Consider the following 17,659-nt stretch of genomic DNA (forward strand, 5'->3'; position numbering starts at 1 on the left):
AACAAGACCCAAGAGGCCCCTCCCAAGGCTGTAAAAGTGGAGAACTGTTTCTGGGAGAGAGGAGATTCTTCTGTGGAGTTGCCTGAAGACCATGCAGGAAGCTCTAGGGATACAGCTTTCATGAGTGCCCCTCCTCCTATGCTGGGGTGTACTTTTTAGTGATGCAGCTGCCTAACTCACCTATGATTCCATAAGTGACCCCGATAAACCCACCAAGCCAGGTGTGGGTGGAGGCATTCCTTTGGTCTATTGGTGCCCAAGAATGGTCTGGGGCCAGCATCACCTGGGAGTCTGCTTGGGATTTGAGCCCTAATTTTCTGGGTCAGAACATGAGTTTACCATGATCTCCTGGTGATTCCTTAGACTCTATAGTTCGAGGGTTGCTGGGTAATGGGTCCTACTCACATAGGTGCATCAGCCTTCAAGTCTGGGACTTACCAACCGGGCACCAGGGTCAGCCACTTCACCTTTTAGGGCTCACTTCCTTGTCTGTAGAGGACAGGGTGTGGGGAGATCACTGACATGTGTAACTTATTAAAGTTTGAGAAAGCCCTAAAGAAATCTTGGGGTGGGAGAGCCTGGAAGAAGAGATCGGGTATTGGTGTAGCCAGGTCTAGGCCCTAGAGCTGAGCTCAAGGGCCCTTATACAAGCCACCTTACTATTCAGTGGGAAGGCCAGCTCCATGCCCTGCACTCATGTCCCAAGCTCTTTCTGGGACCATTTATTGCAAGGATTCACCTATGGATACCATGTACCAGTCTCTCCTCCTTGTCCACTCTGGAGATCCTCGCTGGACACAATGAATGAGGGGCAGAAGGAAATCTCTTTAATAGCATAGCAACATTAGGTCTGGGAGTCACTGTGGGAAAACATTGCCTTCCAACCGCCAGATGCACTGAGGTGTGTGGCTGCACCGCACACTCTTAACAGACAGATTTCACACTGGGAACTTAATAAATAGATACTCAAAATGTCAGGCAGCAGAGGCAAGGGGTTGTGTGCTTGATTCTTTTCTCGTTCCACCTCCTCCAAGCAGGGCTGAGAAGCTGGTCCACTAGGATGGGTATTCGTAGTCCTCGGCACTGCGCCGGCCAAAATCCATCCAGCCCGTGTAGTCCCGGTCACTTATCCTGTGGCTGGGGTCCAGGCTCTGCAGGCTCTTGAGAACAGACATGCGGCCGGAAGGAGCTGCGGGTAGAAGAGAGGAAGGAGACAAGGGCCGTAGATCTGAGAATATGACTAAAGCAGTGGAGAAAGCCAAGATTGTGTGTGTGTGTGTGTGTGTGTGTGTGTGTGTGTGTGTGTCTGTTCATGTGAGTTCAGTGTCCATACATGTATATACATGTATCTGTACCTTCCTCATTCTCTTCTCCATCTCACTGAGACGGAGCCTCTTGCTGCACCTGGAGCTCACTGGCTCAGCTAGACTGGCTGGCCAGCAAGCCCCCGGGGTCCTCCTGTGTCTGCTCCCCAGTGTGAGGACTGTGGGCACACTCCACAACCAGCTCTTGGGGATTGGACTTCTTTAAATGTTACCAAGCAAGTTTCTTTAAATGTTACCAAGATGCCAGTATTTTAACCTGACAAGGTGTATTTTTCTGGTTATTTTTAAAGGACTGTAGCTTTCAAATTAATAATTTGTAAACAATATTCATGTAGAAAGAGAACTTGATTTCATTATTTTTTACATTTACTTAGGAGGGCGCATGCTATGTGGAAACTTGTTACCGCTGTGCTTCTGCGGTGTTTACTGACAGTGCCCTCTCACCAGGCCTTCTGAAAGGTGCCAAGTAACGCTGCTGGGCCAGAAACCAACAGAAGAGGAGGAACTGTCTGTGGAAGTGTTTAGATGGTTCTGCTTCTCCCTGCCTTGGTCAGCCTGGGAGCTGTCTAGGCTTTCCTACCCAAAACAGCATTTCATAGTGCACATAACCCTCATCAGGAGCCACACAGAGATCTTCCCAGGACTCACTACTTCTAAATGTCATGACTAACATCCCAGCATGCTTAGCTCATCAGGGAGCTTCCAGAGACTATGACACCATGATAGTATCATGTACAAGATTGTCTAGTATAAGATTTTTAGAAATGGAATCAAGGAACCAGGGAGACTAAAATCGCTGGCTACATAAACCTGACAACCTAAGTGCAGATTCCTGGAATCCACGCTGGAGACACTGATGTATGTCCGAAGCTGAGGTAGGCAGAGACAGGGAAATCCCCCAGAAGCTCATACATATTTTCTTTTTAGAAGGAGGACCAGTCAGGTAGCTCGGTGGGAAAAGATGCTAATTGCCAAGCTTGACAAGGCGAGTTTGAGCCCCCTGGACCCACACGGTGGAAGAAGAGAGCAGACTCCTCTGGGTTGTCCTCTGAACTCCACAGGACCACATAGCATGCGCCCTCCTAAGTAAATGTAAAAAATAATGAAATCAAGTTCTCTTTCTACATGAATATTGTTTACAAATTATTAATTTGAAAGCTACAGTCCTTTAAAAATAACCAGAAAAATACACCTTGTCAGGTTAAAATACTGGTATCTTGGTAACATTTAAAGAAACTGAATGAAAAGTCCCAAAAGATGGAACTTTAATCAGCCATTTTGATCAAAACACAATGATGTAATCTGCAATGGGGTCCAGCCTGTGGCAACTGTGTGATCTGCAAGGAGAGGGTGTGGTGACATGATTCCTTCTTCTGCTGGCACATGACATGGTCCCAGCCCACAAATGGTTGACAATGGCCTCCTGGACTTGTAACCAGGGTAGAGCCTTCTGTGCTGACTAAGGGTAAAGAGAGGCCCCTGGGGGCCCCATGGAGAAGTGACAAACCTCTCAATGGCTCCCACTGAGCTGGGACCACAGTGGGAGCAGTTTGGGTAGTTTGCAGGTGGCTTCCCTGCCCCCAGGCTAGCAGAGCTGAATTAAGAATACTGGCACATGCTCCAGATAGAATACTGGCACATGCTCCGTAAGCAACCCTAATGAGACCCATTAGGTCACTGAAGTCATTGAAAAAAAAGCAGGGAAGTAGAAGAGGGGTTGGTTGGGAAGAGGACTTGGAGGGGAGGGGAACAAGCCAGGGCGGTGGGTGAGTGTGATCTGAATGTGCTGTAGATGCATTAGACGTCACAATGAAACTCACCATTATAGCATAATTAATACACATTAATAAAACATTTTTAAATGACACCACACAGGCGGTTACCCTGACTTACTGCATAACGGACTTAACCAGCTAAACTGAAAACACGTTTCCTTTCTCTGACCCCGTGTCTTCCCAGTTTGGGGACTGAGAGTCCATTTGCCGCCTTCTTTGGGCAGACAGCCCTAGCCTGTGCAGAACAAGCCCTGCTGCTTAACTGCTCAGTACCTCTCAGGTAAAAAAAATACATATATAGTCAGAAATATATGCAGTCCAGTTCCCTGTACAATCACAGGAAGACACAGCCCATCCTCCAGCCGCTCAGGGATTAGTGTCCACTGTGAGGGCTGGGTACAACCCACACTTCCATCAGCCAGCTGTCTGGTCAGCGGCTGGGCAATCAGCCAGTCATGGGAGCTGCGTGAGGAACATGCCTCGGTTCTCACATCCCACACAGATCTGTCTTCAGGCGTGGTGTTACCACTCTCCATCCACCGTCCCCAGCACTACACAGTAAAGAACTCTTATACCCAGAGCAGACAGGTGAGCTAGGAAGCCGAATGGCCTCCAGGCCTCAGGGGAAGTCAAGCCTGTATAGATTCACTCTGCTGCCTCCTAGATGTGCCAACATGTGCACAGATGTTACCTGCTTTCTTTAGCATGGACTTCCATAAATGAAAAATGAGTGAGATGTTTACTGTGCAGAACAGTTTTAAGGCCTGAGGGAGATGCACGGAGATAGCATCCAATGCCTGTGACGCTGATGCCTCCCCCACCTTCCATGGGAACACACTTCCTCCTGGACCACTGATGCCTCCCCCACCTTCCATGGGAACACACTTCCTCCTGGACCACTGATGCCTCCCCCACCTTTCATGGGAACACACTTCCTCCTGGACCACTGATGCCTCCCCAACCTTCCATGGGAACACACTTCATTCTGGACTGATGTCTCCCCCACCTCCCACAGGAATACGCTTCCTCCCAGACCATGGAGGGCACTGCAGAGAAGCCCTAAGGATAAACTTTGTTTTATTTTATATTTTAGTTTTTTAAAATACAAGATCTCACATAGCCCAGGCTGGCCTCAAACCTGCTGCATAGCAGAGGCTAGCCTTGAACTCCACCTTCACCTCCTGAGTGCTAGGATTACAGTTTCATGTGGTGCTAGAGCTGAACTGAGGATTTTGTACATTCTAGGCTACTCTACCAACTAAAACCAAGCCCCACTCACTCAGAAAGTATCTTGTCTAGAATCTTTAAGAATGCTATGCAGTAGAGGCGAATACAAAATCATTTGTAAAATATTCAAAGAAATTGTAAAGTATTGACAATATTAATTCTGAGTTTATATTTGTCAACTAAATGAGCATCACTCTTCTATACTTAGCCCTGATCCTGGGTGTGGGCAAACAAACTTTCAAATGACTGCGGCTGCTGCTTTCTGGGCTTCGTGGGTCCAATAGGCTGAGGGGAGAGGGACTGAGAAGAGAGCTGGGGGAGCTTCCAGCTAAGACCTCTGCTGGGAAAACCACTGGCAGGGTTAGTTCTAGGCAATAATTCAGCAACCAGGCTTTTGTTGCTAGAACTGCTTGGGACAGTCTTAAACCTAGGCAAAAGGGTTCTGGAGTGCCTGCTCAGTGAAGAGTCTAGAATACTTCAGAAGGGCCCGCTGGTGGTCCACGGCAGAGGGCAGCTCAGACAATCAGAATAGAGAGGGGGCATCCCAGGTTCCCAGGTTTTCTCATACCTGATATGAATCTCTCCTCTCTCCCTCCCTCTCCCTCTCTCTCTCTCTCTCTCTCTCTCTCTCTCTCTCTCTCTCTCTCTCTCTCCCTCCCTCCCTCCCTCCCTCCTTCTCTCCCCCCTCTCTCCCCCTCTCTCCCTCCCCCTTCCTCCCTCTGTGGAATTAGCAGGAAAACAACCTAGAAAGGAATGGCTGTGGGCTGAGTTCCCAAACAGGAAGAAAAGCAAGAAATCTCTGATTCCCCTGAATTCCCCTGGTCTCATCTTCATGTGGAACTCTAGGAGACTCAACCAAGCGCCCCTGTTTCCCTCACTACTCAAGCCTAATGCCATGGGCTGTTCAAATGCAGACGGGACAATTTGGGTAAGTGAGCTCCACAGAAAGGATGCCCACCCACCTCCCGCATTTTAATCCAGCTCTACTGGTCTAGTTTAACACACCCCAGCCAGAGATCACCATCCACGTCCCTGCAGATAAAGTCAGAGATGAAAGCTGTCTGGGTGCCAGCCATGATTCTGAGCTGGGAGGGGATCTGGGTGGCTCTGCCCTCATCGCCTCTCTGAAGATGTGAGATTCAGGTACAGGAAAGGAACCCGCAACTGGCAAGCTGCTGAACCGCCCACGGGGTTCCTGGGGAAAGCCTTCCAACGCTTAGAAGCCCTGCGGTGGTCACCATCCAGGCCACCTTTCTGACAGCTACAGACTGGGCAGCCAAGGGACTCCGACTGCTCCTGGTTCTTTGACCCTTTCCTCCTGCTCGGTACGGGGGGAGATGTACACAGTGCCAACTGCTTTTCTCAGATCTCAGGCTTTCTCAGCACCGACCCACTTTCTGCCAGAGGGGTTCCAAGGGCCAGTGTCTGGGTGGTCCCCAATCCTGTTCATATACAGCAGAGAGGGCGGATCTGGGGCCTCTTCTACCAGCACTCGATTTAAAAAAAAAAATGTTTTCCTAAAGCGGTGTTGGACTTCAGCCCTAACACCGTGCCAACATCAGTTCAGAGAAGGGTTAGCCTCCCCTTACCCACGAGGTAAGCCATCTATCTCCCCTCTTGGGTGCTGCGAACATCACCTGCCAACGGCACAATGCGGTGCAGCATACCTCGGGGGGAAAGAAAGTGAAAATCTTGCTCCTTGTGTGTACCCTGTTTCCTCTTCCCTGCAGGTGCTCTGGGGATCAGGATTGGGACCCCGGAGCCGCAGCAGCAGCAGCAGCAGCAGCAGCAGCCTGAGAGAGAGCAGACATCCTTACCTTTGCGGGCCTGCTGGATGTATCGCGCTAGCAGTGCGCCCAGGCGCGCTCGGGGCTCGCCGTCGGTCCTGAGCACGGCCCTCAGCTGCCTTCGGGGCGCTTCCTCCGCCCGCTGCACCGCGGAGTCCGCGGCTTCTGCCGGGGCCACTGGCTGCGTCAGGGTGCCTGCGGCCAGGACTGCCATCAGCACGCACAGACACACGCCACTCTTCATGGCTGTGGAGAGCGGAGGCGAGGAGCGTGAACCAAAGACTGACTTCGGCGGGCTCCAGCCGAAAGTCCCGCACATCCAAGTCCACCGAGGCCGAATGGGAGGGCTGCAGCCGCCCGGCTGGCGCGTGCCCTAGAGCTAGCCAAGCGCAGTCCTCAGCTGCGCCCTGGCCACCGCGCGCCTCGGGACACTTCTGCCTGGCTTTTGTGTTATCCACATCTAGGGCCCCGGGATCCCGCAGAGACAGGATTTTCTACTTCGATCAGAAGCAGTACCTACTGCTTTCCTGAAGTTAGAGGACGCCTTTGTAGATCATCTCTCTTCTAACCAGAAAAGCACAGAGTGAATGTATGTGTGTGTGTGTGTGTGTGTGTGTGTGTGTGTGTGTGTGTGTGAGAGAGAGAGAGAGAGAGAGAGACAGAGAGAGAGAGACAGAGAGAGAGAGAGAGACAGACAGACAGACACAGAGAGAGAGAGAGAGATGGGAGGATACTCCTGGAGAGAAATGTGGGAGATTAAAAGCTGTCGCTACAGAAATGAATGGGACGACGACGATGGGAAGTACCGTTTAAAGTATGAGCGCATAAATAGAAGCTGTGTTTACAGAGGTTCCTCGGTGTTTTTATGGGAACTAGCAGGAAGTCACTATGCAAAGCAAAACCCAGAAATCTGCGCCCAGTCCTGAGTTGTGGCCAAAGCCCCGCCACATTTGAGAACTGGGCTGATAGGTCCTGCATCATAACGATGTATTTCTATCCCCAAAGCCTTATTTTTTTTTCTGTAGCATTTAGAAAACGGGCATGTCTTAAAACCTCTTAGTATTTTCATTTAAGTAATTGCAAAGTGATCCGAACATTATGGGGACCCTAAAAAATGGCCATCCCAGCCTTGGCATGAAAAGAAAGCACACAGAGAAACAAGTCTCCACACAGCAGTACCCACCCAGACGCATTTTAAGATCCAGCGCCGTTATTTCTGACTTCAGGAAATCTTCCCGGCTGCCAAAGGAGGAAGAAGGCACAGAAAACAGAGAGACTATACGACAAGGCTGCAAAGCTGCGGGCCGATATTTTTCCCACTCAGGATTCTTGGATCGGCCAGGGGAGACACCGACTTACCTTTGATGGGGAATCAGCAGGCTTGGCGGTTTCCAGCAGAGCAGGCTGCAGTCCAGCCAAGTTCAGGGCAGGCGGGAGGGCGGCTGCCTCTTAAATAGCCCCGCCCGGCGCGCAACCAGTCATCTGTTTACCCAGTGCTGACGCAGTCCGGCAGGACACGTGCTCAGAAAGCGGCCACTGGAGCGACCACCGATTGAAGTGGCCCCAGAGAGAAGGGAAACAGCCCAGTAAACGAGGATAGCCCCTCCCAGGCGGGGTACCTCGTATGGGATCTCCTCTTTATCTAAAGAGCTTCCTTCCCACCTGTCCAGCGCCTCCCCAGTCTCTTCAGGCAGGATGTCCCCTCCTGGGTGGGAAACAGTTTATCTGGAATGGGAAGGTGACCGTGTTCAGTGAGCTTTGGGGATGAAGTGGTCCTTCAAGGAAACTGGGGGACCTTCACAGGCTTGGGCGTCAGCAAGTGTAATTCTGGTGTATTTTCTGGGAACACCTTCGGACCTGAGTGGGCTCCCACGCGTGAGTGAGGGGAGTCGGGGCTCTCAGTTTCTCAGAATCCAATCTCAGTTGGCCTCCTGGGTCTGTTTTTACACAATTGTAAAATCTGGTTGTAGCTCCTGACTTGGTGAGGGAAAAGGGCTGCGATGTCTTCCCAGAACTTTCCCACCTGCCCACACCTACAGCTACTCCTGGTCGCCAAGGGGCGCCAGAGAGTCTCAGGCACCCCCAAGCTCTGGCTGGCTGAGAGTTTCAGGCACCCCCAAGCTCTGGCTGGCTGAGCTATCCTGGCTTGGCTTGCACCTTTCCAGGGAGTTTGTGATCGCCCTTTCCAGGCCCGTCCCTCTAGAGTCACCTGCGGCTCAGCTAGGGGGTGAGATCTTGGCTGGGATAAGGACTCTCACCGACCGAGAAGGAAGAGAAGCACCCGCTGCTGTAGAGCGCACATCCCCTCGACCTCCCCACCCTCCGCAGCCTCCACAGAGCTGGAGTTTGCTGAGTCCCTCTACCTCATTTCACAGAACAGAACACAGACTGGGGACCTCGGAAGCCCCACACCAGCCCCTCTCTGCTAACCTGTAACCTGGGGTTACCAGCCAGCCATGCCCAACCCTGCCCCCAACCCCTCCCTTCTAGCATCAGTCTGAGGGAAAGGAGAAAGGCTTGGAAACACTTTCTGAATAGAAATTATACCCAGCCCTAGAGCCCTCCGGCTGAGGAGACCATGGAAACGCAGGCACAGGGCAGTTAGGTTCCTGGTGGTGGCTCTAGTGGTCTCTGCAACCCAGAAGAAACGCGTTTTAAACAGCAACAGATTAACCGCCGTGGGGTGATTCCGCACAAGGCAGCTCAGGTTGTCGGTGAAGGAACCAAGCACATCTAGAAACGTGGTCTGACCTACAGCAGCATTGGGAAGGGCTGCTTACTCCAGTCTGATTCTGCCGGCGCTCTCCTTGTCCCGTGGGCTGAGACGTGGACGTCTAGTTGACTCCCCCCTCCATGCCTTTCCTCACGATTTAGGAACCATGCTCAGTCTCGGGGACACAGTGTGATGAAAACTGACAAAATAAATACCTTAGTAAATAAACACCTCTGGGGGGTAGGAGGGTGGGAAGGGCTGGGGGGGGAGTAGGAGCTGGGGGCTGGGGTGAGGGCTGGGGGTGGGGTGAGGGCTGGGGTGGGATGAAGGCTGGGGGTTGGGATGAGGGCTGGGGGTGGGGTGAGGGCTGGGGCTGGGGTGAGGGCTGGGGTGAGGTGAGGGATGGGGTTGGGGTGAGGGCTGGGGTTGGGGTGGGGGCTGGGGTGGGGTGAGGGATGGGGTTGGGGTGAGGGCTGGGGTTGGGGTGGGGGCTGGGGTGGGGTGAGGGATGGGGTAGGGTGAGGGCTGGGGTGGGGTGAGGGCTGGGGGTGGGGTGAGGGCTGGGGGTGGGGTGAGGGCTGGGGTGGGGTGAGGGATGGGGGTGGGTGAGGGATGGGGTAGGGTGAGGGCTGGGGTTAGGGTGAGGGATGGGGGCTGGGGGTGGGGTAAGGGCTTGGGGCTGGGGGTGGGGTGAGGGCTGGGGGATGGGGGTGGGGTGAGGGATGAGGGTGGGTGAGGGATGGGGTAGGGTGAGGGCTGGGAGCTGGGGGTGGGGTGAGGGATGGGGTGGGGTGAGGGATGGGGTGGCTCAGTGAGTAAAGTGCTTGCCTTGTAAGCACAGGGACCCGAGTTCAATCCCCACTAAAAGCCCAGGAAGAGAGGAATTCTCCCAGGACAAAGGAGGTCCTAGACAGGAGGATCCCTGGAGCTCACTGACCAATTGGTGAGTTTCTGTGTTTAGTGAGAGTCTGTCTACCAAAAATTCAAGGTGGAGTGGGATGGAGGAGACACCTGATGTGAACTCTGGCCTGCACATCTGTATACACAAGTTCGCACAGCCATACAAACACGTATCGCCTGTGACATGCACACCAGAATGAATGAAGGAGTCTGGTATTGGAGGCAACTCTAGAGGCAGATAATCTGAGAAAAATGTTCTTGTCAGGTCAGGGAAGGGCTGAGGTAAGGGTTCTCAGTGACACGGAAGAGTTCCCAGAGCACAGATGGGAGACCAGGACAAGTGAGGAGGACAGGAGATGGACCGGTCCCCGAGGGATGAAGGACAGGTTTATATGAAGTCTAATATACCTTCGTGGAATCTCTTCGCTATCATGAAATGTAGCAGACACAATACAAGTCCTAAGTGCCTACGACAGAACACTCCGATTATTAGAACAGTAGACACAGTACAAACTTCCAGTCATGGGCTGCAGCCTCTTGCTCTTGAAGAAATCCAAGGGTGAATTGATGATTGGGGCTGACCAGGAAGTTCTGGTTGAGAGACAAGGGTGTGTGGAGGTGTATCACCCATGCAGGGCGTTCAGGAGGAATGCACATGAACGGGTGTGTGTAAGGGCCGGGGGGGGGGGGGGGGGGGGCGGGGGGGGCGGCGGGGTGATGAATCTGGGTTGTAGATAGACACCCTAGGAGGGGATTGGGGGCCCTGGGTCCTGGGCATGTGGACACTGGAGGTATGGCCCCAGGAAGGGAAGGTTTTCACAGATCCTGAGTAGTGACAGTAAGAAGGAAGGAACTGTGGTGATGTTTTGTTTGTGATCTAACAAATTAAGCTTGCCTGAAGATCAGAGTTCGAGGCTAAGCCACTAGTTAGCCACAGAGGCCAGGCAGTGGTGGTGCACACCTTTAATCCCAGCACTAGGGAGGTGGAGACAGAAGTGATATGGCTGGGCAGAGAGAGGACTGTAAGGCGGGAGGAGACAGGAGCTCAAGTCTCCTTTTTGGCTGAGGAGTTGGTGAGGTGAGAGGTGGCTGTGGCTTGTTCTTTGTCTCTCTCATCTTTCAGCATTTACCTCGATATCTGGCTCTGGGATTTTATTAAGGCAATTAAGAATTATGCTACAAGGAACAGGAGAAGGAGGAGGATTAGCAGAAATGCCACCAGGAGAAGCCAAAGGTGGCAAAGACAATTAGAAGCTGGAAGGAGGCTGGTGCAATGGGATTTTTATGTGAAATAACATTGTAGCCATGGCTTCTCCATCTTCCCTGGGAATTCTGGGTAGGAATGATGAAAAATAAGAGTCTGGGTTCCATGGCCACAGTGATTCAGTGAGGTCCCCTCCAAACAGGCGAGAAGAGAACAGTAATTCTTATTGTTGTCCTTCAGCAAGAGGCCCAAGGCTTGCATTTCTCTTCTATGTGTTAAAACCTCCTGAAGTAGATGCTTTATGCTCCCCTCCGACTCAGGCTTTCGGCCCTCCCCCCAGCTCCACCTCTCTTCCTCAAAGCCCCAAGCTTGTGAGTGAGGATGTTGCTCCCTAGAGGGCTAACATAAGCCAGTAAGTATGGAAAACCCAGGTCTCTATGGAACATTCTAGAAACTTCTGGAAACTTCTCAAAGGTCCTTTGCTACAGCAGTAACCCCAGTAACATTAGCTTCTCCTGGTCTTCACTTGCCCCATTTTCTTACTTCTGCTCCCTGAGATGATCTCACCCCCTACCCTGTCTCAGCTCAGTTTCATCATACTGAAAACACCAGCATTCAGCCAGGCTCTGTAGCCGTACGACAGCAAACAAAATGCGCGTCCCTGAGTGGCGGTGCTTCCACTGCAGGGCGGGGGACACATGGGGAAGATGCAGTGGATGTGTCGTGGTCATGGATGGGTACACAGACATGGGAGGGGATGAGATGGCTGGGTGGCAAGCTTGCTCTAATGCATGCAAGGCCTGCTAGAGGACCCTCTGCTAGGATCTTTGGTGTGTGAGCTCACTGTGTGCTTAAGAGGAAGGGGTTTGCCTTTCTGCCCAAATAAAGAAGGGGTTTCACTTTGTGGGTTGTATTGTGCTTTGTCTGCTGCGAGACGGTAACAGATATGGTTTGAATGAGAGATAACCTCCACAAGCTCTCATACTGGGACACATGTTCCCAGCTGATGGCTTGCTTTAAGAGGTTGTGGAACCTTTAGAAGGTGCAGCCTCGCAGGAGGAAGCGGCTCACTGGAACAGGCCTGGAGGTTGATAACAGGCCCCTCTTCCTGTCTCTGCTTCCTGTCCCACCTGTGAGCAGATGAGGTGTTCCAGCCCTGCCCTGGTGTTGTCATGAAGCTCCCCGATGCCAGACCTTCTCCACCGTGGTGGACTATATCCCTTTAAACCACAGGTCAAAATAAATCTTCCTCAATTGCTCTCAGGAACAGGATGGAAAAGGCAGTGCCCTTTCTGTGGTCTCCTCTCCCATCTCCTCTGCGACTCCTCAGTAGGAGCCCAGAGTTCCTCATAGGTGGACCCTCCCTGAACCCTGTGGAGGACTGACACCATCATGTCCAGATGTCATATCTGAGAGGAAGCAGTGGAGAGAAGAAATCTATGGTTGTTGACTGATTTGGGAATCTAGATTTTTTTTTTCTGATTTTGGTGATTAAAATGTTGAATGACAAACTGGAGAGGTGGCTCAGCAGTTAAGAGTGCTTGTTGCTCTTGCAGAGGACACAGGTTCGCTTCCCAGCACCTACACGGTGGCTCACAACCATCTGTCACTCCAGCTCCAGGGGATCTAACATCTTCTTCTGACTTCTCAGGCACTGTACGTATGTGGTATGCATACATACATGCAGGTGAAACACCCATACCCGTAAAATAAAATAAATAAACGTAAAAGAACTGTAATGTTAAATGATATCTCATCCAGACTTAGGGAGACATTTCAAAGTGCTGAGAAACATGTGACATTTTCAGCAGAGGTCGTTTCCAGTCACGGGAGGCATCTCAACGACACAGGTCCATTTGATAGTTTAGGAAGCTTGTTGGGATATCTAGGGACAAGCAGGAGGCTGGTTTTATTATTCATTGGATTTCTGCTTGTCACAGCTCATCTGTGGTTAATGGAAGTCAGGAGGAGTCCGCTGCCACCAGGAAGGTGTTATTTTGACACTCTTGTTTTAGGCCTCGAGGGCTTTTTGCTCCTGGATATTTTAGAAATACCATTTGTTATACGGTTTTCCTGGGACATAAACGAGATGTCTGTTTACTGTATCTGTACTTTCTCATTGGGACCGCCGGCCCACAAATAACAACACGGAGACATTACTAATTATGAAAGCTCAGCCTTAGCTTAGGCTTTTCCCCAGCTAGCTCTTATAACTTAAATAACCCATATTTTTTTAAATCTACATTCTGCCACGTGGCTCGGTTTCCTCTTTTTAGTACAGCACATCTGACTTGCACCGAGTCTGCTGGTGAAATCTGAGCACCTAACTTCCTCCTCCTCTTCTCCTTGCTCCTGGGAGACCGACCTACCCTCTCCTGCCTAGCTATCGGCCATTCGGCTTTTTATTACACCAATCACAGCAACACATCTTCGCACAGTGCACAACTATTTCGAAACAGTTTATTACATGGATCTTCCAACTCCTGTCTTCTAGATGGAAAGAATTCAGTTGAGAGAGAGACAGTGAAAGAATTTTATTTAGGGAAGCTGAGCAAAGTGTTTACTCCAACAAGAAGTTGGACTGTCCGTCCCGAGAGTGGGTAGGGTATAGTGACTTTTTCCGCTGTGGGTTTTAAAGACTTTTTTATGAATATTTATGACATGGGTGGCATATGTATGGGGGAAAATGACCCCTTTTCTCTCCTAAATTTTGGTAAACAAGATCTCTATTGTAGGGTATTCTCACGATTCTTTAGAAAACCCCACAAGGAATGGGATCTAAACTGTAATATAAATGATGTTATAATGAGGGCGGCAACCTTAGGGTGGCGCGCTCCGTGTGGGCGTGGCAACTGAACCACTGGTCCTTTCTGATGGAGCATCACAACCTAACAGTAGCTTGAGGGGGTTTAACAAAGGGATGCTCTGACCGCCGGGAGAGACCACTGCTAAAGCACAGGGCAGTTTGCCTGGTTACTCACACCTAACCCTGTCTGATGGATCTCACATTCACCCCAAATAAGGCAGGTGCAGACAGACCAAAGAAAGACTCCAACCAGTACAGTTGGGCCAAATAAATGAGTTTATTGGGTTTATTAAGAGTGTGGGTGGCCCAAGGGTGTCTGCATGACCCTGTCCCGCAGCTCCTGTTATCCTGATCTACATCTGCAGCCCAGTTGATGCAAACCTGGGTCCAGAGGGTTACCTGGTGTCATAGTGGTAGATGTGACCACAGGCTCACACAACCTGGACATAGGTGATACCTTGCTCAGAGACAGTCACACTTATGTGTGCTTAGCTGGGAATCAAATCCAGGTCCTCTGCAAGAGCATCTGGTGCTCTTGACAGCTGGGCCATGTCTCCAGCCCAAGGTGATCTATTCTCAAAAGGCATTAATATGTTTTCTCTGTGGCACCATAATAGGTTTCTCCGCTGATGCAGTAAGCCAGATCAAGCTGAATTGAAAAAGCAAAAGAACAGGTTTATTCAAGCAAAGCAACTCCCAGGTAAGCCCTCCAGTCGCAGAGATTGTGGCCAGAGAAGTCATGCAGCAGAACTAAAGCAGGGAACATATACATCCTGTAGACGAGAAGCGTCCTCCACAAGCTGGGTTTGTGCCCAAGTATGGTCAAAAGCTGACTGCTTTAGGCGGGGTCTTGGGCTCCTGGAAACTTCAGGGGAGGAGCTGCTGCAGCCACCAAGAATGCAGAACTGGGCCTTTTGTCACCTTTTCTTTGTTGGAGATTCTCTGAGAGGGCGGGGTTTGGAAAGAGATGGAGATAGAGCTTCTCAGACTATGCAGGAGTGAGCTGGAGGTTCCAGCCAAACATCTGACCTTTTTGGGTTTATGGGCACAGGTTCAAATCTGACTATTCCTGTTGGCTTGGGATGATGTGGGGAAGAGGCATCAGGAGTCAGTGGACTTGTGCTCAATAGGAGGTATGGGTGTTGCACGAATCCTAAATGGTCTTATAATAAAAACCTGGAGCCAGATATCAGGATGATAGCTGAAAGATCAGAGAAGCAGAGCAAGCCACAGCCACCACTGTGGTGATATTTTATTTGTGCTCTAACAAATAAAGCTTGTCTGGAGATCAGAGGATAAGGCCAGCCATTATATTAAATATAGAGGTCAGGCAGTGGTAGCACATGCCTTTAATCCTAGCATTCAGGAGGCAGAAATTCATCCAGATCTCTGTGAGTTCAAGGCCACACTGGGAACAGAGCCAGACATGGTGGCACACACCTTTAATCCCAGCACTAGTTAACCATAGAGGTCTGGAAGTCTGTACAGACAGACAGGAAGTGATAGAGCTGGGCAGAAAGAGGAAGTGATGTAGCTTGGCGGAGAGAGGAAGTAAGATGGCAGGGCACAGGAAGGTATATAGGCGTGAGCACACAGGAAGTAGTTCTCTTAGGGGTTGAGGATTTTCTATCGGTAAGAACTTATGGCTGGCTTGTTCTATTCCTCTGATCTTTCAGTTTTCACCCCAATATCTGGCTCCAGGTTTTTTATTAATAAGACCATTTAGCAATTTGTGTTACACACCATTTCTTACCTCACCAACTCCTCAGCCTGAAAGAGAGCGAGTTCCTGTCTCCTCCCGCCTTATATTCCTTTCTCTGCCCAGCCATATCACTTCCTGTTTCAACCTTCCTGGTGCTGGGATTAAAGGTGTGTGCCACCACTGCCTGGCCTCTATGTTCAATCTAGTGGCTTGTTCTGTCCTCTGATCTTCAGGCAAATTTTATTTGTTCAAAATATCACCACATATGGGCGAAGAAGCATTCAGTTAACCACCACCCTGGAGACCTCAGGAATCTGTTCCAGGAGGAAGCAGACAAAGCAAGTTGCTTGGAGAAAAAAATAATTACCACCAGCCATATGAATGGGGCTAGCCATGGGAAGAGTGAAGATTTTCAGAAAGAATGGAATGGAGATGTGCCCGGTTGTACAAAAGAGACAAGGGTGAATGAGCAAGACACAAGAGCAGACAGGCTTGACCATCATGGCCCCTCCTTGGGACATCCTGGAAAACTGGAGGGTGGAGGGACCCATTTGCTGTATAGACCATTCATCCTGAGTAGGTGCCTACTTGAACCTGGAGAGGTGGTACCAGCACTGATGTCCCAGGAGCTTGGCAGCTGAAGGGGTGGTGAGGATCACAGTGTAGGGTCCTGTCCACTGGGGCTCTAGAGACCTAGGAGATAACTGCTTGAGGAGTACCCAGTTCCCTGGGGAGAGTGGGGCAGGCTCAGGAGCAGTTGGTGTGGGGGCTGATGGGGAGATAGCTGTCAGCATGTGAACCGAGAAGGGACCTTAGGAGGGGAAAGTAGGGCAGATACCCGGCCAGTGGAGGGGTCTGGGTCTGGGCAGTGTTTGAGGAGGAATGGCCTTCCATAAAGGACCTCAAAAGGGCTTAGGCCTTAGGAGAGCGTGGGGTGGCCTGGAGGTAATGGGCAATGGGGATGAGGGAGGGCCAAGACAACCTGAGTTCAATAAAGAGCTTCTTTGATGAGTCTGTTGGCCCTCTCAACCTTTCCTGAGATTGTGGGTGGTAGGGAGTGTGGAGTTTCCAGGAGATGTTGAAATCTTTAGACACGAGCTCAATGACCCTGGAAATGAAGGTTGGGCCATTGTCCATTTGGATGGTCTGTGGCACACCAACCTGAGGGGTGATGTGTTCGAGGGGTACCTGAGCCACCACATCTGCTGTTTCCCTGGTGATGGGGAATGCCTCTATCCATCCTGTAAAGGTGTCAACAAGAGTTAGGAGATAGCAGAGCTTTTTATGAGTGGGCATGCGGGTGAAGCCAACCTGCCAGTCCTCACCTGGTTGGTGTCCTTGGAGCTTGTGCAAGGGCTGGCATATCTGGAGGGCCCCTGCAGGTTGGCCTTGGCACACATCTGGCAGGAGGAGTGGACCTGTAAAATATGGGCTCAGAGAGGGGTGGGATCAAAGAGGGTTTCTCTGTGTGGCCCCTTTATTCAGTTCATTCCTCTTCTCTGGTTGGTAACAGGGCTGATAGGAGGGTGTCAAAAACAAAATATGTCCTGTAGATCCAGTGGAGCTGGAGCCAGTCCCTGGGCTACTGAGTCAGCCCTGGCATTGTCTAAGGCCACTGGGTCCTTGGAGGACTGATATCCTTGGCAGTGGATTATAGCTACCTCTGCAGGGAGCTGGAGCGCCTCCAAGAGCTTGGTTATAAGGGGTCCATTGACAATGGGAGTGCCCTTGGTAGTGAGGAAGCCCCTTCCCTCCCAAAGGACAGAAGGGGCTATTGAAAAAGCATATTTAGAGTCAGTACAGATGTTAGCCTGTTGACACTTAGCTATTTGGATGGTGGTTTCCTGATCTGTCTATAAGAGAGCTTCTATCAACAAAGTGGGCGAGTTGGGGGTCTGTGAGGGACTGGTCTAGGAGACCAGGTCAGGAGAGCGTAAGGCCTCCACAGACTCTGGGCAGGTGGTGGGGGTATCAGAGGAGGAGGGAGAGGGTTGCAGGGACCTGTGGGGCAATTAAAGGAAGAAGATGGTGGGAGTCAGAAGAGAGTGTGGGGGCCAAGGACAGGGTGGCCCCAAAGTGGCTGAGAATATCACAGCCAAGTAAAGGTACTGGACAAATGGATATGACTAGAAGAATATGAGAAGAATTGTCCTGTAAAGAATGCAGCAAAGTGCTGAGGTCTTAGGCAGAAAGGAGGGGTCCCATCCACCCCATGACAGA

At 51.0% G+C, this 17,659-nt stretch overlaps 1 protein-coding gene across 1 annotated transcript; it reads right to left on the minus strand.

Moving 5' to 3' along the window:
• Nucleotides 1-857: 857 nt before the first annotated feature.
• Nucleotides 858-6,358, minus strand: Cck (cholecystokinin). Its single transcript, XM_059267185.1, has 2 exons — nucleotides 6,145-6,358; nucleotides 858-1,189 (listed from the first exon to the last, which is right to left on the minus strand). The coding sequence occupies exons 1-2, from the start codon at nucleotides 6,356-6,358 to the stop codon at nucleotides 1,056-1,058; spliced, it is 348 nt and encodes a 115-aa protein (XP_059123168.1). The 3' UTR covers nucleotides 858-1,055.
• Between the last annotated feature and the right edge of the window lie 11,301 nt (nucleotides 6,359-17,659).

This window comes from Peromyscus eremicus, chromosome 7 (genome assembly GCF_949786415.1).
Source record: "Peromyscus eremicus chromosome 7, PerEre_H2_v1, whole genome shotgun sequence".
NCBI lineage: Eukaryota > Metazoa > Chordata > Mammalia > Rodentia > Cricetidae > Peromyscus > Peromyscus eremicus.